Below are 25,329 nucleotides of genomic sequence, written 5' to 3' on the forward strand. Positions count from 1 at the left end.
CAAAATTTTTGTCACTTTCATGGTCACTATCAACAAAATCAGCCGAAATAGACGTAATAATCTCAGCTTTCGTCAGACCGTGCGCCGCCATGTTGCTTCACGCGACTGCTTTCCATTGTCAAGGAAATGGAGCAATTCTGCCGAGCAAAGAGAAACTAAAACACTCGTATTTTGTTTCTTTCGGTTTCCGGAAGGGACCAGCACTTACGAAACGAAGTACAAAAGTCCTGGCTTGCCAGGTAACCTAGCAATGAGCGGCGAAACACTGTGTCGACTCAGGGTCGACACACGAGCTATAACGCTAAGTGACGGCTGTCGACCTGAGAGATTAATCTCATGTTTTAATCCGTATTGAAATCTGTTGATATACAATAATAAAGTTTTATTATGAATCCACCCGTTCAATACAATATAATGTTGTTACATTTAAAATAACTTCATTAGTTAAAAAGTTATATATGGGACATGTTTCGCTTCCTTATAGAGTATCATCAGCCAAATCTGAATCTCAAATAATTGTTATTTACGTAAATAAAGACTTAAGAACTATTAGAACATTTTTGACAAACTTAAAACTTATTCTATTAGAAAATCATAAAATATAAAATCTTTGTATACATGGCTTAATTAATTAATTAATTTATAAAAGACTTGGCCTCAATTAATGGATATAAAATAAATATAGTCAATCGGATCATCAATAAAGTAAAACAAAAGTTAGTAACTAATCTTACTCCCGAAAAAACTAAGCAGTCCAAATTCGCAACATTTACATTCACCAATCCAGCCATTTTTCAAATAACTAATCCTATCAAAAAACGAGATGTGAATGTAGCATTCAAAACACAAAATACAAACAGAAACATTTTTTTCAACCACAATAGTATAAATTCCAACAAGAACCCTTATCTAAGTTCTGGCATCTATAGATTAACATGTGTAGAATGTAAATGTTCATATGTTGGCCAAACTGGCCGTAACTTTCTCACAAGATACTTAGAACACGTTAATGCTACAAAGCACAACAAACATTCTGCGATGAGTGCTCACATGAGAGAGTCAGGCCACCAATTTACAACCATAGAGAAAGACCTAAAAATTATAAAGAAGATAGAAAAAGGTAAACTAATGACAGAATTAGAAAATATTTATATCCACTTAGACCAGTATTTCAATAAGGAAAAAAATTTAAATGACGAAATTGAAATAAGAAATCCGTTACACGAACAATTACCGAAACTCTTAAAGACGCTTAATCTAGAAAAAAGTAATTTTGCCAAAGTTTTCATTCCCAAAACAACTAATAATCATCCAACATTAAAGAACTCAACCCCTCCCTGCGCTCCTACTAGATATTCCCCTTCCAAAACCACACCCACAAACATTTCTCCTCCTACCCCTACTCCCCCCCTCAACCCCCACCACCTCACTCTTACAACACAAGGAGTAGACACAGAACAGACAGTCACCACATAACCTCGGACAACACCAAACCGACAAACAGCAATTGGAGGGGTAAGTGAAGTTTCTAGAAGCACACTCTTAACTAGCAACACAAATTCCGATTACTTACAAGATTCCTTTTCTTGTTACAGACATTCAACAAGATAAACCAAGCAGCAGCTTGCAATATAACGTTGATTTACGTCCCTTTCAATCACCTTATCAAATCCATTAGTTCAACGAACGGTCATTGACATCTATAAGAACATATCTTTTCAACAGCATTTGCCGAGGTCACATGACAACAAGCATTTAAATTTCTTGAAGACCAACATTTGTCCTGTTGTAAGTTCAATCATCAAATTGACGATAAATTTGAATCTTTATAGACTCTTATCCACAAGGGATAAATATCTTTTTTACCAGATCTCATTGCTAAGAAAATCCTCAAATTTTAGCTCCTAAGATTGATCTTCACGTCTTTCTAGGATTTTGGACATGATATATATATTATTTATTTTATATTTTAGTACTCTCTCTTCAATAATTTTAATGTATCTTCCTATTAAGCACATGTAATTAAGCCATGTATACAAAGATTTTATATTTTATGATTTTCTAATAGAATAAGTTTTAAGTTTGTCAAAAATGTTCTAATAGTTCTTAAGTCTTTATTTACGTAAATAACAATTATTTGAGATTCAGATTTGGCTGATGATGCTCTATAAGGGAGCGAAACATGTCCCATATATAACTTTTTAACTAATGAAGTTATTTTAAATGTAACAACATTATATTGTATTGAACGGGTAGATTCATAATAAAACTTTATTATTGTCGACCTGAGGTCGACATGCGAGCGGAAAGGGTTAATGTATGTTCTTACTATTCTTCTTTCTATTTTTAAAATTTTGTCTATGTTATTTTGCTTTAGTTTAAATAATGTTTCACTTCCTTAAGTTATTTCAGGTTGGACTAGAGTCTTATAATGTTTCAATTTTGTATTTATTGACAAACATTTCTTGTTGTATGTATTTTTGGTTACTTTTTGGGCTCTGGATAATTTATTCGTTCTCTCTGTCCAAGATTTTTTTCATTTAAATTGTATGTTAAAGTTTCTCCAAGGTATTTAAACTGTTTTACGATTTTTGTTTCTTTCCCACATATCAGAACACTGCTTATTAAAAGGGGATCTATTGCCATTAATTTACTTTTTTCAAATGAAATCGTTAATCCCATTTTTCCAGCAATAGTTTGGAGACTTGTGATTTGATTCCGAGCTGCATTAAGGTTATTAGCTAGTAGTGCCAGATCATCTGCAAATCCTAAGTTATTTAGGTTAATTTCATCTTTAGTGTATCCAATTTTTATATTTTTGTTATTGTCTTTATACCATTCTCTCATCAAGTATTCCAGAGTACAATTAAACAAAAGTGGTGATAGTACATCACCTTGTCTTAGTCCTGTTCTGATTGTGAATGCTTCGGATAATTCTCCTCTAAACTTCACCTATAATTTAGTGTTTGTTAACATTAAGCTTATCATTTTAACTAATCTAGGATGTAATCCAAAATTCCATAAAATTTTTAAAACTGAAGGTCGGTGAATGCAATCATAAGCTTTCCAAAAGTCTATGAAAGTGGTAATCATTTGTTTCTGTCTTCTTTTGTAGATGTCCATTAATAATTTTAGTGTTATGATTTGATCTGCACAACTACGCCATGGTAGAAATCCTCCCTGGTACTTCCCTAATTCTTTTTCCAGTTGATATTTGCACCGATTGTAAATTATTCTCAAGAATATTTTATAAGTACAATCCAGGAGTGACATTACTCTATAGTTATCAGGATTTGTTCTATCTCCTTTTTTGTGTAAAGGGTGGACTACGGCAGTTGTCCAATGGTCCCGTAATTTTTCATCATTCCAAATTTTAATCAAGCATCGGTGAAGTAATTCTCTAATTGATTCCGCTGCATTTTTCCACAACTCGGCAAATGTTTGGTCTTCCCCAAAAGCTTTAAAATTTTTCAGTTCTTTAATGACTTGATTAACTTCATCAAAGCTGGGTGGATCGATATTTTCTGGTGGAGTTTTAATGAGCATGTCTGTGTTTATATCAAGTAGTTCTTTTGGTTCTTCACAATTCAATAATTTATTGAATGTGTCTGCTAGAATTTGTGTATTATCTTTATTATTATGTGGCATCTCTCCATTCTTTTCTTTTAGCATAAGTGTTGGCAGTTCATATTTTTGAAGTTGTTTACTAAATATTTTATAGTAATCCCTAGAATTGGTCTTTTTTGTGATCTATTTCTATTTGTTGAATAATGCTTAATGTTGTCTTTTAATATTTCCGATGGTCTCTGTTTTCTGACGTTGATGATTTAACCATGCCTGATGTCTACTTTCAAATGCTTTATCACATACCTCATTCCACCATTGATGCTATTTCCTTGGACTTGGCAAGGCTATTTTCTCAGACATGTCTTTTAGTTTTGAGATGACCTCTTCTAATTTATCTGTTTTATCAATGTCTCAAGTTAGTTCTTTATAATGTTAATTGTTTATTAGTTTATGGGGATCATAAACTTTTCTCAATTTACATTTTGATTTCTTTACTGGTGTGAATTTAATTTTGATTTTCATCATGTAATGGTCAGACCCTACCGGTATGTCTGTTCCTCTAAGTACTTTAACATCTAACTGTGCATTCAAGTCGCCTATTAAAATTTTGGTATGATTTTTATTTATATTTGTCAATGTTTGATCCAGGAGGTCCCAGAATTTATCCACCTCTTCTCTGGTTTTTCTCCTATTGTTTTTATCATTTGTAGGAGTGTGGGCATTAATTATTGTGTACATTTTATTCAATGCCTTTATTGTTAGCATTGCGAGTCTTGTGGATTGTGCCTGAAAATCTATTATTGAATTAATTATTTTCAAGTTGACTATGAATCCTGAACCAAATTGTGGACAATTCCTCATCACTCTTTCTCCAGGAATGCCTTTGACAACTCTATACCCTTGGGATTCCAGGTCTGAATTCCTCATCTCTTGTAGTACTGCTATAAAGATCCTTTGTTTGTCTAGTTCATTAGTTAGGATTTTTAATTTTCCCACTTCAATTCTGTTTCATAGCAATGACAGCTTCTTGGTTCATACTAATTACAAGTCATTGTCATCATTTTCTTCTCTTCCCAAACTGCAGTCTTTACAAGTGAAGAGAGTATGTTCCCAGCAGATAAAGTGTGAACATGTTGTGGAAGTAGTCTTCGTTTTCTGGTTCTTGGTCCTGTCAAAAAAGTTACATCTTCCACGGTAATAGGGCCTTTCTTCTGGTCACATCTGAACCAGCTGCGGTCAAAGTAAGTCCTGATGTCTCTGCTTCATTCCCCGAGGGATACAGTCTAGATTGAGGCGATATGTAAATATTCGTTGCACAGTTCAGTTGAAAGGGTTTTCAGAAATGTAAGTCTACTCATATCACACTTTGCTTGCAAAATGATGAAGCTGTCGATCCCTCTTACATTTAGGAGTGTGTAGAACAAGGATAGAGGCCATCAGCAATTTATGCACCAACTATGTCCACTCTTCCCTTTGTGAGATTATAGAAAGTGAGCATTTCTGCTTTTCGAGCATCACCAGATTTTTCGTCAATCTCACCACTGTTGTGCATAGTTGACAATACCAAAACCACCTTGTTCTTCCTGCGCACATACGATAGCAGAGTTGCAACGTTTCCAAAACCAAACAAACTGCTTTGAAGTTGCCTGTCTTTCTTTATAAGGACCTTCTTGTTGTTTCCTGACACATATTTCCATATTCTGCATGTAGAATGCTCTGGAGTCTGTTAGAGCAAATATTTTCAGTCCATATTTTGTAGGCTTATTAGCAATGTATTGTCAGAAGGGACATTTACCATGGAACACATCCAACATTTGATCGATCATTACATATTCACCCAAACAATAGTTTGTTTTGCAACGGTCAACGAAATCCTCGAATATTTCCCTGATGGCTGCGAGTCTATCAACACTCTGTCTTCCTCTTCTATCAGTAATACAGTCAAACCATAAAACTCAGACTAAAAAGTGAAATCTATTTATGCCCATAGTGGTGCGGAAAAGCTCAACGCCACTTCCGTCTTGCGCCCTAAATCTCTCAAGTTCTGACGGGAGAACACCAGTACCCCATTTAAAAGTAAACCAATCATGGCTTTGATTTGAATGATATCTGTGCTTGAAACATCACATGGTCTACTGTAGTTTTCCTGTTGTTTTTCGATCTAAGTATTTGTACAATTTACAATTTTATCCAGCATCCTGTCAGAAAAAAATAATTCCCATGATTCTACAGGAGATGGAACATTTCGAGCCATACCTTTCGGGCCAGGGATGTGTGTTACAATGTTGTCTCTCCTCACCTGGCCCCAATAAGCACTGCAGTGTGATGTTCCACTTCGATTACAAGTCTCTTCCAGTATACTGAATTGGGCGAGGAGGGAGTTCAAGTCTGATACAGTTATCCTCAGTTCCATCTTCTTTTCCTTCTGTATCAGCCAAAACTTCCATGTTTGTGTCGTGTTCACTCTCTTCTGTATCACAGCTGGCATTGTCTTCCTCCTCTTCTGAGGACAGATAACATTTCACTCTCATCTTCGTTGTCTTCGTGAAAAAAGTCTCTTTCTGGCAGCACATTGATCTCTCAGTAATGCTTCATTCTGTCTATATTCCTTTTCAACACTACTCATTAAGTTATTTATCCTTTTCACTTCTTCTGGATCCATTTGAGGGTAAGCCATATGTAATATAAGAGTGCAAAAGTCCCTGAAAATTTAGAGCGTACAATCCAGCTGACCATCACAATGGAGCACAGTACTACACGCACGTGGTGGGAAGCACCACACAGTAACTAAAATATCCCCAGAGCTGGCAGTGAACTGAAGGTTAAGTGTTGTAATAGACCAGAAAGGTGAGGTCCAAACTAAGATAACGTAGAAGGCAAAACTGGTGAGATAACTACTCACTGGACTGAAACAAAAAGACCCCGTGTCGGTAGATTTACTGGCACGTAAAAGAACTCCTGCGGGACTAAATTCCGGCACCTCGGCGTCTCCGAAGACCTTAAAAAGTAGTTAGTGGGATGTAAAACGAATAACATTATTATTATTATTGAAACAAAAAGAACAAATCTGCAGTCGAAAAGCCACGGTGTGTGTACTGGATGGTTAAGAAACTTCACTCTGTAGAGTAATATGTTGAAATGCCACACCAATAGAAGATCAAATGTGAGTAAATAACAGTATTCTTTTAAAAATATAACTGCACTGTTTAAGACAAATTTTCTACACAAGGTTTATATTTTGAAATTATCATGGTACTGGGACACCTGATAAATCTAATTTTGGTTCTATTTATGTGTATGTGATTCCTATTCTACACCATCCCTGTCTGATATCCCTGTGCTTATGTTCAGGACAGTTACCCTCTCATATAATTTTAGTTCCAGACATCAGATGTAAACTAATCATAAATGCAAAAATGATGATTTTGAATTTTTATCGTATGCAATGTGTTTTGGTCATGTCTTCTTATGAGTACACTATTGTATGTTTCACAGGAATGAAGATAAGCTGTGTGATACTATCGTACAGTATGTGCAAAGACAATCCAGAGAAAAACAATGGTAACTGATCATACAACAGTTCAACCCTATGTCGTCCACGCACTCCATTAGTTCTTATGGAAGTTCACTCTGGTCAGAATTGTTGATTCAACCTGCCTTAAAGGTAGCAAAATATGGATCTCAGCAGCTTCTTTCTATTCTTCTGTAAAGCAAATGAAATGTCACTTTTGATAGGGTTACCTCTGATGTCCAATTATTTTGCAACTGAGATTGAGCAGGAGTCAGAGCTCTCATACCACACTAGGATTAATGCTCCTTAATATAACGAAGAATTTAAAAAACTATCACTAAAACTCTTTAGAGAACAACTTGACAGATGGTTTTTGATCAATCCAAGGTTTTCCATCAACAAAAGCCTGGAGGTGAGTTTTGCAAGCAGAGAATGTGAATTTAATATTCCTTCTTGACTTTAAAATAAAGAGGAATTATGTTTTAAAGGAACTTCCACCTAATAGTATTGCTGCCCTGCCAATATAATGAGAAAATGTGTTTGGATGTTTGCTGAACTATCACATTTGAAAACCTTGGTATATCTGAATTAAATTTCACACACAATTAGACTATGATCCGAAATGAAATATAGGCTACTTACTATCTACTGTATCTAATAATAATAATAATAATAATAATAATAATAATAATAATAATAATAATAATAATAATGTTATTGTTTTTAAATCATACTAACTACTTTTGACAGTTTTTGGAGACACCAAGGTACCAAAATTTTGTTCTTTTACGTGCCTGTAAATCTACCGACACAAGGCTGAAGTATTTCAGCACCTTCAAATACCACTGGACTGAACCAGGATCGAACCTGCCAAGTTGGGGTCAAAAGGCCAGTTCCTAAACCATCTGAGCCACTCATCCCAGATATGCCATGTCTTAAGGGGACCATGCAAAAAGAAAAAGTTAAGTACATATACCTGGAACCCATAAAAGTGAGTACACTGCCTAAACACTTGGTTCTATTAAACAACAGGGCCTACCAAGAGTAATTAGAATTCAATATTTTACAAAGAATTGTACATGCATTTTCTTCTTCCTAACCCATACAGTGTTCCACAAAACTATGCTCAAATGTGCTCTGCTACATATTTTATTCAAAAAATACCAAAATAATTGACAAATTGTTGTCATCCCTCCTCATAGGTTCGGCACTGAGAACGGCATTCAGCCATAACACTGGGCCAAGTTCACATCAACTGCCAACTCCATGAAATTGGGAAAAAGGTCAAGAGAAAGAACATACAACAAGCATTAAATTCCACTGACTTCTCATCAAGGCAACTGTGGCAAACGGCTCGGTATAACACTACGATAATATGACCTGGCCAATCACAACGCATTCTTGCAGAGTGTGTGTGGCCGTGGCTGCCTTTATTCCCATAATCCTCTCGCTTTGGTGATGGTCAACAGAAGACTGGTTTGTTTTCGTTGATCAGCCGATAAGGGCATCATTGATCAAATCCAGCCTACTTATTCCTTCTACACTATATAAGTTTGTCTGATAACCTAAAATAGATGAATTAAATTCATCAAAGGAATATTTAAAACTCGAATACGAAAAAATATGATTTGTTTTTCTTTTTTTGAGTTTAAGATACTAGGAATGATTTCACGTTAAGTTACTCAGACAACCGAGGCAGAGCTTTCATTAGTCCACATTAATAATTATGGAATGATTTCAGGAAATAATTTGGAAATCTATCAAACATTTCCAAGTGAACTTATTGACGTGATGACGCAATTCAAACAACAACCTTTCCCTTCATTTACGTGAAAACAACTGTTAATCAATTGTCATGTTTATTACAAATCATACCAGATGGCAGTAATTTTGCAAAATGCAGAGGCCAATAGTGGCCATACTTTTCGATAATACATTCTGATTGGCCAGGTCATATTATCATAGTGTTATACCGATACGCTTGTCAACTGTGATTCAAATGTTGGACAGTGCATGAGACACTGAATATTTTATGATATTTTTGAGGATTCAAGTTTTACAGATTATAATCATGGACATGAATAACATTAAGTTCATCCCTCTTCACAGATTTGGCATTGAGAAAGGCATCTAGCTATAAAAATGGGCCAAATTCACATCAACTGCCAATTCGATGAAATTGGGAAAGAGGCCATGAGAAAGAACATGCAACAAGCATTACATTCTACTGTGTAAGGGCAGGATTTGGTTGTAATGTTTAGGATGGTTATAATAATATAGTAGTTCCCTCTGGCTTAAGAATACAGTCCTTTACAGACAGTTCTGTGATATAACAATGGCCTTGTCATGTCTTTTTAATGCTGAAAACAATTCTTAGCACACAAAGTAGGGGTCTCCATAGTATGGAAAACATAAAATTAAACAATTTCCTCAATTGTGCCGAATGTTGAAAAGCTAAATGGCCCAGAAAGGTCTTGGACAGCTCTATCAAAATTTTAAAAAACATTTAAAATCACTTCCAGCCTAAAGGCAGTTCCAGCAAAACAGCATAAAATCACTTGTTTATTTACTCGTTTTCTTCTTGATTCAAATTCTAGCCAAATTAACTTACTTACATAATTCTTTCTGTAATGTGTTTTTTGGTTCAATACCCTCAAGCATTAATATTTTATTTTTGAAAAATGTCCACACCAAATGTATTTATAAGGGCTTAAGTGAAACTCTGCATTGACTCACATTAGCGCTTGCAGTGGTAGAAAAAGGCAAACTGCTAATCTAATCGACCTGATAATGATAATTAGAAAAAGGATTGTAATTTTTAGGAATAAATAAAGAATATATTCTCATAGTTTATTCTATTTCATTTACCTAAAATTCATAGCTTATCCCTAGGATGTTTTCAACACTGAGTTGCTTGCCTGAAGGGCTAGAACTGTGGATTTTATGATCTTCTCTCTCTGCTTGTGCATATGTATACTTTACATTTATTTCATGAAACAACCACATATTGAGTAGCCTTCTTCCATATATAAAATGGTTATTCTATTTGGATTTGCTACTGGCATGTTATAAGTATTGTATTTTACTTTGTGAAAAGTTTTACTTGTATTTAAAAAAGTGCAGTGTGAAATATGCAAGAAAAGGCTCTGTAATGTATACAGTCAATACAGTTGATGTCTAATTCTATTATTTAACATGTATCCAGCTGTAGTACAAGGAAGTATTGCAATATTAGTTCCCACCCATGGCTTTGCCATGCAGTTATAGTTTCCAACTTTTAAAACAAAATCCAAGCGTGTTGGATCAGAAACAAATATGCGTCATCCAACATATGGAGAACGTGTGGACAATAGAATGATTCAAAACTCATTTTTTTTAAATGCAAAGATAGTTCACTACTTTACAGTTGTAGGAGATATTTGAACTAGAATAATAGATCAATTTATTTTAATGTTCTTACATCAAGATAAAGTTGTTTTAGGTCATATAAAATTGATGAATAGTATTTGTTGGTATACTGAACCATATGAGTAAACTCAAGAAGAGAGAGTAATGGATTAGGAAAGGACAGATCAGAACCTAAGAATACATGCTGATGAGTAACATAGTTGACTGAAATCAAACAGATGAATAGATCATGAAATGTGAAATCTTCAAAAAAGGAGATGCAGATATAAGTACGATTACCTTATGAGATAATCACCATAATACTTGAAAACTTAATTTACAAAATGTAATTGGAGAACAAATAGATGTAACAAATTATTCCATAAACTATGTATTACTATTTTCAAAATAAGTTTTCATAAATAATTCTATAAAAACCAGCACAGACACCATCTGATCAAAAGTACCATATCCAGGCAACTACTTGAAACTGTCCTCTAAGTATTCATCAGATACACTGCCCAGCAATGGACATACATATGGAGTGGCAGGTGGACATGGGGCCACTCTTGGTCTTGGACACTGCTCGAACTCAGCAATTCAGAATGTTTCTGTAAGTCTTGTAGCAAGCATGTTTAGTGATATGGAACATTGGGGCCTGGAGCAAAGTCACCATTCTAATTCATCCGAGGTATACAATAGATTTGAAGTTGAGACCCTGGACTGGCCAGTTCATTTCTGGAACCTTTTTGTCTACAAACCTCTCACAAACAGACCCCATTTTATGGAAGGAGGAGCATCATGCTGAAACACACAGTAATCATCTCTGAACTGGTCTGCTACTGAAGACAACATCTAACTGGTCAACATAATCTTTCTATCCTTCCGCATTTACTACTGAGAGGACCATGTTCCTTCCATGAGAAACACTCCCACACTATCAACCCACTGCCACCACATTTCACTGGGGCACTGCAAAGACTTGGCATGCATCATTCACCTAGCTCTTGTCAAACGATAACCCTCCCATACGACTGCCACATGGTATAATGTGATTCAACACTCCAAATCATGCATCTCCGGTCATCCACTGACCATTGACAGTGCTCTTTACACTAACAAGCACAGCGCTTAACATTCACTGGAAAAATGTGTGGTTTAAGAGCAGGTGCCTAAATGTTAACCCAAGTCCTCACATCTCCAGCATACAGTAATGACAGTAGCTGCACAATTAGTGGCAATGTGGAATTCATGATTGATGGTCTCACACAATGTTGTGCAGTTTTCCTGTACCAATTTCTTCAATACTGGATGGTCCATGATGGCCTATACATGTAGCCTACCTGGTCATAGTTTCAATGTGATGGTTTCTACTTTTTTCCTCTTAACGATCATGTCACTGCCATGGACAGTAAGAGAAGGGAGGAAATGGCCCTGGCTGATTGTTAATGATGTGGCAAAAAACAACCATTCCACATTCAGAGTCACTAAGCTTCTTTGTTGTGTTCTGCCCATTTTGTGGATATCGTGACACCTTTTGTAGCAGTAGTGGTGGTCACAGTGGCAACTAGACTCTAGCTTACATCTACAGAGAGTTCTACGGATACTTCCGATCAGATACTGTATATGCCGAGGTATATAACGAATTCTTTAAAATGGAAAAAGTCCTACTTGCTCTCTTCCTGGCAGGCACTATCTTTTGGATGGCCGTTATCTTCATCTCTCATTTCATTGTTCACAGTCTGAAAAGAAAACAGAGAGCTCTGATGGGTTCAAGAAGTTCAGCAACTCCTAAGTATACTGTATCTAAGAATTATCTACATCTGAATCAATGGCTACTCACTAACCAAAACTACATCTTGATCTTCCTCTTCATCCTCATCTAGGATCAAGTCTGGTTCACACTTGACTGTAACTACTTCCTCAGCCATGATTCTGGAATCCTCAGCTGTGGAAGAGTTTAACATAGATTAGTGATATTCAGAAGAGTCAAAAAATTAGGAAAAGTACATGTCCAATCTACATTTGCATTTAAGGAGTACATCATTAAGTTCTTCACAGAGATATATTTTTGATACAGAAAGGTACTGCACTTCAATAAAGGTATATAGTACTAACTAGACATGATGTAAGTAAAAATATTTCCAGTTTTGAACTATTCAAATTACATACATAAGCACTGATCATAAATGTTATTTTAAGAGAAGGGCTGAAGGAAGGAGGCTAGAGAGAAGTAGTGTCGGCTACTGAATGTATGATTCGAAGCAGTGTATCAATTCATTCAAGTGTCTGAGTGAATCGATTTACAGGAACGGCGAGCTCACAGCACACTATTCAGCTTACTCCCAGCAGACAGTGCTGAGTGGCGCACCCACTGGATGTTGACAGGGAGTCGAGCTTTCGCTGCAGCAAGACAGTGAATCATGGTACATCGAAAGAATCATGAATGAGCACGGCTCAGTGAGACACAAGATACACACGGCTCCTTATCGGCACACTGGACACTGGCGGAGCCGAGCTTCTGCTGCAGCGAGACATACAGTGAGCCATGGCACACCGAAAGAATTGTGAACGAGCACGACTTAGTGAGACACAAGATACACACGGCTCCTTATCGGCACACTGGACACTGGCGGAGAGCCAAGCTTCCGCTGCAGCGAGACATAGAGTGAGCCATGGTACACTGGAAGAATCGTATTATATAATGGACTCTCGAGCTCAGATCATTTGAAAATAATACCCACTTGCATACACTGTCCTCTTCTTACAGGGAGGTTTAAATAATAGATGGATTTATTTGCAGTGTTAAAAAGATAGTCAAAACATAATTCTGAAGTAGTTAGTCAAAACATAATTCTGAAGTAGTTAGGAAGTAGGCTATTAGGTTATACTATTTATTAGTTTAATGAATCTTAGTATTATAACTTATTTGACAATTAATTAGACTCGACTCTGGCCTGCCCTACGACTATGAGTCATGCTCACGACCACTCAAAAGTACCTGTTTTATATTGGGAAGAACAGCTCAGTATTCTCTCAGTTCATATGTCACATCGTTGCACAAGACTTCAATCATATGTGGACAGTAAGTGAGCCGACTAATGCAATAACTTAACCAACAGTATGTTGAATCAGAAAACCACCGGGCTACTGTACAGCTCGGGTAGCCTATACAAAATATGACGATTTTCAAAAATCCTCAGCTGATAGAAAAATACATATTTTCAAAAATGACAGTGAGTTGGACATGCAGTTAGTATCGTGTAGCTATGCGCTTGCATTCGGAGTATGGTGAGTTCGAATCCCACCGTCGGCAGTCGTTAAGATGGTTTTCTGTAGTTTCCCCATTTTCACACCAGGAAATGCTGGGACTGTACCTTAATTAAGGCCATGGCTGCTACCTTCCTAATCCTAGACCTTTCCCATTCTGCATCACCGGAAACCTTCGATGTATTAGAGTGACTAGCATTTTTTTTTCTAAGAAAGGAGTTCATAGTATGAAGACTAGATGGCAGCTGCGAGCACTAAATGCTGTTGCTGTTGTCTTACCAGTACATACTACACAGATGCAATAGGAGCGGTGACTAATGTGCCATGAATTGGATCACTGTATCAATTCAGTAACGTGAATGGAATCAAATGAATTGATTCAGTAAAATGAATCGAATGTCCCATCACTACTAGGAAGAGATCGCTAAACCAGCTGAGAGAGGACGTGGAGAGAAGAAGCGGTAATTGGGAGTCAGTGGTGAGAGAGGAGGCATTTCTGGACAGGTAACGATGGTGAAGACTCGTTGAATACCACCATACACAGTATTCTGGAGGGATTCCATGATAGTGATGATGATGATTATTTAAGGATGATTTTTGCTTGTGGGCAATATTCACATTCACACTGGTCCATTATAGTACTTGAGCTATTCAATCTGTACTATGGAAGTGTTGAGACAGGAAAAGGGAGTTAACGATCTAAACGGAACACAACAGAGCAGTCTTCACTGCTGTCTGTGGCCAGCTCATTCCACCATTAAAACTTGGCACTGAAAGATCACAAGCATAGTACGTTTGTCAACAGCGAGAATCTGCATTGGATTCTAATACGAGGGTTGGAACTTATATAGTGGCAACTATTTAATCACAACTGATACAAAAGAGACACATGTTACCAAGTTTTACTGCCCTTCAAAGTAGTCACCAGCATTGTTTACAACCCGTTACCAGCGATGTGGAAGTCGTACAATACCTTTAGCTGCGCTTGTGTTGATAGTTTGAATGGAGTGGTCTAGTGCTTGGCGAATCTCTGGAACAGTTCTGAAGTGACCCCAGTTGAATGTGAAAGAGGTCGTACAGCACGACAGTGTCATCAAGGTCTTCAAGAGGCTTGCGAGGAATTTGCATTACCTTACAGAACAGTGGCACATTGGGTAAGAGCCTTCAACAAGGGACGCCAAAATGTTGCAGACATGCATTGGTCAAGACATCTTAGTGTCAGTGAAGAAGTGCATGCTCTTGCCGCATTACTGGACACTGATTGATGCCATATGATTCATGAGCTGGCCCGAAACACCGGATTAGCACATGGACTGTGCTTCACATTCTGAAGGAATGCCTGGGCATGAAAAAAGTTGTCGAAGGCTTTTACCCACCTTGCCACTGTTCTGTAAGGCAATGCACTCTCTCCGCAAGCCTCTTGAACATCTTGATGACACTTTCATGCTGTACAATTTCTAGCACTTTCAATTGCATTTGATTCAGAACTGTTCCAGAGATTTGTCAGGCTTCATTTGAAATATCAGTACAACAGGCATTGCAAAACGTTTTCTAAGACTTCTATATCGCTGGCGACGAGTTGTACACAATCCTGGAGACTACTTTGAAGGACAGTAAAACTTGGTAACATGTATCTCTTTTGTATCAGTTATTATTAAATAGTTGCCACTATTAAAGTTCCAACCCTCGTATATCAATGATTTCATGCAACATTCACTAACAAGAAAGGTTGATAACTAGTTACACGCATATACAATGCTTAATTTCAGTCAAAATGCGTCGGAACAGTGTTCCGGTACCTCTACGAGGGTTGTTTTTTCCAGTGCTTTTCAGGGGTTTGCTCAATAAAAGTAAGTGGAACATGAATGTTCATACATGCTTCATACAGTTTTGCTACAATTTTTCAAATATCAAAACTTGTGACTTTTATTGGGGGGTAGGGGGGAAGAGGGCAGTGTATGGTTGAAAAGGGTGCACAATGTGTGGGTATGCATTCTGGCACCTAAAATTTTAGAAATTAACACTTTCAACACTACCATATTTTAACATGGACCCTGGCAGTGAACTGGGTCTTTTTCCTTGACTTTAATACATTATTGTGCAGCAGCAAAACATAGTAGATTCCTGATTTTTGCATCATATGAAGGTATCAGCCATCCAAAATGAAGATGTCAATCAGGAAGTATATATCTAACGTAATTTAATTATACTTGTCTTATGAAACACATAAAAAATGTACAGAAAAACTTTTACATTCAAGGTATGCCAATAAGCCTGCTCAAACAATAAAATGAATCATTTACCGTTGTTACTTAAGCCAAAAATAAACACAATTACATTTGAAATACAAAATTTACCTATTTAGGAATGGTTTATTTTGGTATAATAGCCCTCAAAACATTGGGCAATGCACAGTCTAACCTTGCACTCCTTGAACCACTATTTACTTTCTTTTTTCAGTACAGTCTCTTTTTCTACACTAAAAACAAACCCAAATTTCTGGAGAGGTGAATTTTTTTTTTTTGTATTCAGAGTAAAATAATACAGCTAAAAACCTGCATTAGAAAGTGACATAACAAATAAAAATCTTCGCTGAACTATCACTTGATATGCGATATGGTTAAGCAGAGTGTTTATCACTGTCATCCAGAGTATTTATGAACTCACTTCCCACGATAAAATATCCAACATATCACTATCATTGAGCTGGCATGAGGACATGTTTGTACAGTATCACAACTAACAGAACAACAGATTTGGCACACTCAACACATCGAGTGCTTCGGTTGAGGTCATGGCAGGGAGAAACCTCTTTATCATTTCAGTTTGAACTTCCTGATAACTGCTTCATTCTACTTGACACTAGATAAACTACTACCCCCAAGCAAGGGATGGGAACCGTACGGGATATGTGCAGCTGCCTATAAACACGCGCGAAAATCATGCCCGTATAGCATATGGGCGTCACCCACAACCAGAAAAGCAGTTCGCCCTTATCCTGTACGGGCATAGTGTTGAAAGTGTTAAGCACTGCACACACACACACACACACACACACACACACACACACACACACACACACACACAATACATATATATATATATATATATATATATAAAAATAGCTATATGTAAAATAATAATTAAATAGTCATCACATTACATTACCAAGAATCAACCATTTTCTGTTTCTCTAAATAACTTATTGTTGTTTGTATATAATAAATATGGCATCTAAAAAGTAAAATTCTGTTTAGATTTTGTATTTATATACAATACAACCATAATTAAACTTGCTGAATGCGTGATTTCCACATTTTACCGGGAGGGGTTGGGGGCATGCTCAGAAGCTTTCACTTCAAGTGCCTTCCCTTGCATTAATCCTGACTGTACAGCGGAAGAAAACATTTCCCCTGGGCATCTTCTTGTCCCAAATCTGAATATGAACTTTAAAACAGTGAACATAAAAGCAAACTAGAATAATGCATTCTGTATTCCAAGGCATGCAAAGCACGGTATCAGTTCACTATTTATTTTAAAAGAAGAGAAAACATCTGATAAGACATCTCTATAACAACAGTGTAAAGTTAGGCTACATTTCTCCCATTTGTGAACAACTTCACCAGCTATTACCAAGGTGTGAAATATGTAGCCTGTGATTGTTCCCCAATATTCATATCTAGGTCAAGCGATCCAGAGGTTTCAGCCAAAAGCTTACTGAAAGTCGAGTTGTGCCTTCTTTTCTTGCCAAGGTAGTTTGAGTATGAGGTAGCTATCACGTGCAGGTGCTTGGCCGCCTGTGACGTCATCTGAATCCAGACATCTCAGCGCCTTGTCCTGTGTATAAAGTAATACACAGCTATGAGCGATTCTGTTTCTAATGACATGTTAGAGATAAGAGAACTTTATGGACATTTTAACACCACCTCAGAAAATACATTCGACTGTTATATTAGAGTAATAACATGAAATCAAATACAATATGATGCAGGCAGCATTTCTGGAATATTAATAAGGTTTGTATAAAAGTTTGAAACAATGCTCACATAGCGATCACAGAGGAATGGACATTCCATTCGTTCATGTTCCTAACTTCCTTCAGGGCAGGAATGAAACCTTGTTATGATTTTGACAGCAAAATATGATAACAAGAACAAGGGGCTCTGATTATTGCAGACTTAAATATAAAAAGCCTCGTGACCTCATGAAATAAATCCATTGTTACAAACAAAACTATGTAACTGTCAACAACACAAACAACAAATGTTCTCCTTGAAGTGACAAGGAACTGACAAATTCCAAATTAATATTAGACAATTTTTGCAAATTAATGAGCCTGTATATTAACAATGTTAGCACTGGTCTTGTATGTACTTAAACTTCCTCTAATAAAAATACACAGGAGTGTTATATATAAAGAATAATGCTGACATAAAAAAAATACAAAACACAGTTATCTATAGCACCAGTGGAATTTCTTCAGTTTCTTTGATCTTTTCCTAAGTAATTTTTATCGGCCTTGTGTTCAATGAAATTCAACTGTTTGGATACCTTACTTTCGTTTAAATCATTCATTCAAATAAAGGAATGGCTTCTCATGAAGCAACTCATTACAAATTCATGAATTTTGGGGAATTAATTTTTCAGAATATCTGTAAGATTTGTGATAATGTTTGAACCCTCTTTTAATTCTTTGCCATGTTAAAAATTTCCCTTTGCATCTGCACTACCGAGTTGTATCATCTCTGTGTAGGCAGCATCAAACCACCTCTAGACGATATGAAATCCAATTTCCACCCTTTGCTGTAGGGCAACTTGTTTTCTCTTCATAATCACTTTCTGTGCCAAGGTTCTTTTTGTTTACCCCAAAAGCCACATAGCCAGTGAGATCTTTAAGCAGATCATCTTCATGACCCTCGGTTTCACAACTGTTCTCAAGCTGTTCCACTGGCCCTTCAAGGGCTTTAACGAACTCTCACCCATCCTCTAGTAAAGAATAGGATATAGTAGGCTCAACACTGGCCTCAGGCTCTTCCCCCCTGGCATCCAATATCCAAGTTTTGATTGACTTCTTCAGTAGCATAATTATGACAAAATATTTGCACTTAATGTTTCACAATCCTCTGGAGAACACTTGGCACTTCTCATCACCTTGGAAACATTTAGGCTGACAAACATTTACTTTACGCTTACCCTTTGCATTACAGCTGTCGGAAGAGGATGGTCATAAAATCTTCCGAGCCCTCAAAGCTGAGAAAAATAGCTTTCAATATTGTCTTGATTACATCTTGCAGCCAAAACATAAGAATATCTTTGTAAAGTCCTTGTGAACCATGAATAGTGATTAAGAAACTTTTTTAAAGATAGTAAATAAGCTTTACCAATTACTTGCTCTCAAAAAACAGACACCAACATATCATTAAGTGTTTTGTCTTGTTTTTAAGGATTTTACCACAGACACTATTGAGGTTATTTTCTTCATAATACAAAATCCTACAATTCACAATATCATTTCCATCATTAATAACTTGCTCAAATTGTGAAACATAACCACACATGCCATTGCTACTTTCACAGACAATAATTCTGCTGCTTTCCTGACATTTTGTTGTTCTGTGCCTGTCACCAGATAATGACTCTGTGTGACTTTATGAGTATATTTCAGGGTTTTTCATACTGCTTTTTGACAAGGTTTTAAAATACTGTTCTCTCGATCTCTTCTTTAACAGATAGTTTTATCCCCGCATCTAAATGGTGAGTCTGCAGCAATTTTAAAGCATATGGAGCATCACAAAAGGCCCAAATATTATGAGAAGCACAGGTGGGATTTTTAATATAAGGACAGCCCTACATTATCCCTAACCAAAGTAGCAGTAACCTGTTTGCAGCTCCCATATGTGATAAAAAGGCCCTAATTCAAAATCATGTACTTTCAATTACATTCACTGTTGTCAGAAATGAGTCCACATCCACCACTTTGTCAGAATCATAAAAGATGGATTGTTCCCATTTCTTTGTCAAGCTGTTTATGAGAGCCCCTGAACATGTCTTTGCCTACATCATAAATAATGTTATTTCAAAAATGTAAGTTCCCAGAAGGAAACCATACTTTAATTTCAACGATTGCAAATGTCAGAATCATTTAAGCTCTTTAGGCCCTTTCAATTATAAAATCACCAGTGCTTTGCCCCAGTGCAGCAGCGGGCCTATCTGTTGGACCACCACACTCTTCCAAGGTGCTGGTGGCCAGTGTGCCATTGAGACACCACTACAAGCCTCCTATGTAGGATAATGCAGTGATGGTGCATTAGGGAAAGCATGTACCGCCACATGGGAGCAACTAAGAAGACAACTGCCATGTGATAGTCCTCTTTCTGACCTTGAGAGACAGAGGCTATAGTTTTGTGTAGGCTGAAGACAGGTCATGGAAGATCTAACCACTCTTACATCTTGAAGAGTGAAGACCCCCAGTTATTGGTTTTACATCCCTCTATCTACTTTTACTGTTTTCAGAGACAGCCTCGATCTAAATATATCTCACTTTTAACTTTCATTTAAACGAAAACTAAAACCAAAGCTGACCAAATCCATATTCAAAAGGTGAACTTTTTCTCGGTCATAGGACTGATTCTAGTGTTATTACAACTGATGTCAAGGTGACTGTGAATAATGTTACGATGAATATGATTCAGATTATTTATTGTGAATCAATCTTCTTGATTGGAAGTCAAATGTGCTTATATACTAAATAAATATGTAAATGTCAGTATCATGCAGCTGCCTCGAACCCAAAATGGATGGTTGATAGAGAATTTCAAAGTTACTGAAACATACCACTCTGCAATTTCAAAATATTTATGCTCAACTCCAAATAGCCAGGCTTAACATGAAGTTGGCTTTGTCTTTGCTTTGGAAGAAGATATCTAAATATTCTGTAAACAAGTTCCAAGGCTTTCTTTGAAATGCACCTTAGAGTAACAGCATTTGGTACATCTGTTGAACAGTTAGTGCATTGTCCTTTAATTAATGCCTGTTGCTGACAAGTAGGAAACATACTTCCAAATTCTTGACAAACACTTCTCACATTTTAAACCACAGTATTTGCTGCTATTAATATGAGGAGATCCTTATTTTCCTCTGCCAGTGCTTTATTCTGTTGTTCAAGCTGTTTAATAGTTTTGGAAAATGATTACTCATTAAAAGTCTGTTCCGAGGTTGAAGTACTGGAATGCAAAATGTCAGTCGAATTCTATGCATCGACTGCACCTTTTTCCTGTTTTTCAGAATCGTCGAACTTACACATGAAACTGCCCACTTCTTTATTTGTAGAATAGAATACTCCCATCCCTTAGTTTCAGATCATCTGAAACCTGGTAGAAAGCACAATGGCTAACAATAAACGGGGAGCAACCATAAAGCGAAATCCTTGCATACCTGAATACAATAAGTTCATGAAAGCCACAAACAGGGCATTCCTACAACACTGTGCTTAGAAAGACTATTAAATGGAGCCATAAATGGTACTATTTTTAAACGTATCACACCATACAGACTACTAAGCAACCTAGTAAGTACATGTCTCAAGTTTGAGGTCAAAATCTTGGAATACTTTTCAAGTTAAACCTAAACAATGTCTAAGTTATGCATGATATTCCATTGCATAAACAATGTTCAACCAGTGTGTGGCTAGGCGTCGTTTAAAGTTTCAATATTGGTTTGAAAATGAAGTCCCTTATATTATCTCTTGAAAAGCAAAATCACATTTTAAACTATACTGTCCCGTACATTTCAAATGAACTCTTTGCTTGTTACAACCAATAAAATTTGCCAGTGTGTACGCCACACATTAGTCAGCTTTAATATTAATAAACTTTAAAAGCTCCATCAGTCAACTGTCTTCTTACTACACATTACACAAATATGGCTAAGCATGAGCATGACTTGCCCACTGATAAGAATATTGCTTTTAGTGGAAATGAAATCTCATAACATTATCAAGACTAAAGTGACACGTCACCATAGGAGGAAGTCTTAGCTTTAATTATAGTGTTGTTACAGCGAGTGTAATCTAAATAGCATCGGCGAAGGGAAGATAAAACTATAGTACTGTGTAAGAGAATGAACTGTACGGTTTATACAGATGTAGCTTGCACTCTAGATATCGCAGGTTTGAAACACACCATCGGCAGCACTGAAGACTGTTTTCCATAGTTTTCCCATTTGTACACCAGGCAATTACTGGGGCTATTATTATGGCCATGGCTCTTCTTTCCTGGTCCTTGCCTTTTCCTATCTCATAACTGCCAAAACTTATCTGAGTAGGCATAATCATTATCAGAAAAAACCACAAGAACCCACTTTGCAGTGTCACTATTAAGTGTGCTTACTTGGCAGTAAATATAATATAATCCAATCCCTCCCGACTGATGTATGAGACAGCCTTCTGACAATTGGGAAAAGTTATTCTGATATGGATGTAGTCTATATGACCTATCTTTAGAGGGATATTATCCCAAATACAATAAAATAGGGGCCTATATCAGTTGCCAAGAATTGCAGTCAAGTCAACAGTTACCGGACTGTCCCTTGTGTCAGGCTCAAGAAACAAGTCCCTTATATTATCTCTTGAAAAGCAAAATCGTATTTTAAACTATATCTTCCCATACATTTCAAATGAATTGCTGCGATTTTGCAGACGACCTACACGAGGCTATCAGACTAACATTTCTTCCCAGAATAGTCTCAATATAATTATACAAATTATGTTTCATGCTACATAACCTCTGACTGTGATTCGCTCCTAAAATTTGAGGTTAAACAGTGTCCTCGGCAATGTTTACACATGGCTGGTTGAACATCGGTTTTAGACAGTGTCTAAGTGATAATTAACGTCTTTGCAATGCGGCAGCCATACTTATACATTGTTTAACTCTAAATACTGTTTAAATACTGTTTCTGCAATCAGCCATTTATCTTTACTTCTCTTCCTTCTATTAATATTTCTTCTATTTCTTTCTTCTTCTTTTATGACCACATAGGATCACTTTGAAGGGATTGTTCGGGCTTTGCGGTCCTCCCAGTACTTCTTCAGGATGCTCTGATCTTTGTGCCCTTTCCTCAGTTGAAAATATGCATGTTGTTGGTTTGTTTTGTGTAAGGGTAAAGTGGAGGTTTGTATTCTTGAGTTTTGTATTCAATTTTATCTTTTTTGTGGTGTCTTCTGTTGTAAGGCCTATTTCCTTCAGATCCTCTCTTACTTCTCTGATCCATTTACATCCTGTTGTGGTATTTTTTGAGACGAGATTGTGCTGTACTAGTTGTTTCAGAAGTCTCGAATTCTGCATCCTCATGATACCGGTATGTCCAAAGAATCCCAGTTTCCTCTTACGCATAGTATCCGTAATGGGTTCCAGCTCTTTGTACACGACTTTGTTAGGTATTAACCACCACTGTCCATCTTTCTGGTATTTTTTGTTGATGCAGGCTCTTCCAATCCTCCTTTCAATTTTCTGAAGTCTGTCAGTCTTTGATTGTTTATTCAGGTGAAAAACTGTTTCTGTTGCATATGTAGCTTCTGGTTTTATAACTGTGTCGTAGAGTTTTATTTTTGCATTTATTGATAGACATTTCTTTTTGTAGATATCCCATGTTAATTTTTGTGCTTTAGCTAATCTATTTGTTCTTCTTTGGATTGAGATTTTTTCATTTAGGTTATGTGTTATTATTTCTCCAAGATATTTAAATTGAGTTACTATTTCAATTTTATTATCATTCATGGTAACTTCTTTTAGTTGTGTTTGTTTTTGGGGCATAATTTCTGTTTTTTCAAATGATATTTTGAGGCCAATTTTATTTGCAATGTTTTGAAGTTCTGATATCTGGGTTTTTGCTTCTTTTATGTCCACTGCTAGTAATGCTAAATCATCAGCGAAACCCAGGCAATTTGTTTGGATTTTTCGGCCAATCTTTATTTTGGGGGGACATTTCCTAAACCATTCCCTCATTACCATTTCAAGAGCACAATTAAATAATAGTGGTGAGAGCCCATCTCCCTGCCGTAGTCCAGTTTTAATTTCAAAGTCTCAGATGTTTCATCCCTAAACTTCACTTTTGATTTGGTGTTAGTCAGAGTCAATTTTATCATGTTTATTAATTTGGCGGTGTAGTCCAAGGTGTCTTAAAATTTTGAACAGAGATTCTCTATGGATGCAATCATAAGCTTTCTTGAAATCTACAAATGTTATCAGCATATCTCTATTTCTTCTCCTGTTATAGTCCATTATCAACTTAAGACTCATGATCTGATCAGGACAGCTCCTCCAGGGTCTGAAACCTCCGTGATTCTCCTAGTTTTTTCTCAAGTTGTAAACTTATCCTATTAAGGATGATTATTGAAAATATTTTGTATGTTATGTCTAGCAGCGAGATACCCCTGTAGTTATTAGGGTCGGTTTTGTCTCCTTTTTTGTGCAGTGGGTGAATGAGGGCTGTTGTCCAGTGTTCTGGTAGTTCTTCTTTAATAATCCAGATAAAGGCAAGTTGTTGATGGAGGTCAACTTTTGCTGATGTTCCTGCATATTTCCAGATTTCCGCAAAGGTCTGATCTTCTTCTATTTCTTTATTGTATACTAAACTTTTTTACCCACCCTTGAATTATACCGGTAATTTCCCATTATAATTAATTCTACTTCTTCATTCTTTAATTTAAGCAGGTTTACTAGCCTACTCCAATAAAGTTATCAAAGTTTTTTCCCTCAAATGGAGACCCCATTGGATGGTCATAGCAGAAACCTATGACAAATTCTCTTTCCCTCCCTACTTTTCATTATCTTCAACCAAATCAGATCATCTGGGCCTGAATCCACATGCTCTACTTGATTCATCCTTTATCTAGAACAATATCCCTCCCTGATAACACCCTTCTCTTTACTCTTCTTTATTTCGACCTGCCAACTTTCAAAAAGAGAAATCCGGAAGATCGTAAAGCAGAAAATTTTTAACAACACACATTGCAAAGTCTTGAGACATAATGAAAAAGGGTGGCAAGGGGGGAGATTATAAACAATACTAATACAAGTCAAATATATATTATGATCACCCCTGAAATTCAATACTTACACAAAGTTACATCTTGATGAGTGCTCATCTGTTTCCACTTCACACTGAGAACACTTTTCGAGATCATATGAAACAAGGAACTTAAGCAGAATATGCCTCCCTAAAAGACTGGCAATATCCTTTCTTAGTTGAACTAATTACGAACACCAGTAAAGATACTAAATCGCTTACAAGATCGTCACACAATTCCACGAGTTTCAGAACTACCGCCAATGTTACTCATACCCACACACAAACAAAGTCTTTCACAGCTGCTACGAAACACGACGTAGTTACTGAAGTTGTTATATATAAATTCACAGCCTGTTACTTGTTTGGGAACATCTCAGTGAATGAATTAGCAGTTGAGGCCGAACAGGTGACAAAAGCACGCTGATAATCAATGTGATTATCGATACATTTACCGATCAAATTTCAAAAACTGCATTTCGTATTACCAGCTACTATCAAAAGTCAAATCCGATTTGAACGCAGAA

The 25,329-nt window shown here is 36.6% G+C and overlaps 1 protein-coding gene across 2 annotated transcripts in view; it reads right to left on the reverse strand.

The window, feature by feature from the left end:
* Positions 1 to 25,329, reverse strand: part of LOC136875763 (zinc finger protein 250) — a 36,059-nt gene that overhangs the window by 7,409 nt on the left and 3,321 nt on the right. Inside the window, exons 2-4 of one of the 2 annotated variants that reach the window (XM_068228120.1) lie at positions 17,454 to 17,572; positions 12,313 to 12,413; positions 12,137 to 12,207 (exon numbers count right to left, since the gene is read on the reverse strand). In XM_068228120.1, coding sequence (XP_068084221.1) covers positions 12,137 to 12,207; positions 12,313 to 12,413; positions 17,454 to 17,544 — 263 coding nt within the window. In that variant the 5' untranslated portion in view covers positions 17,545 to 17,572. Of the gene's footprint in view, positions 1 to 12,136; positions 12,208 to 12,312; positions 12,414 to 17,368; positions 17,573 to 25,329 lie in introns of both variants that reach the window. The other variant, XM_068228122.1, reaches the window with a different exon arrangement.

This window comes from Anabrus simplex, chromosome 6 (assembly GCF_040414725.1).
Source record: "Anabrus simplex isolate iqAnaSimp1 chromosome 6, ASM4041472v1, whole genome shotgun sequence".
Classification (NCBI taxonomy): domain Eukaryota; kingdom Metazoa; phylum Arthropoda; class Insecta; order Orthoptera; family Tettigoniidae; genus Anabrus; species Anabrus simplex.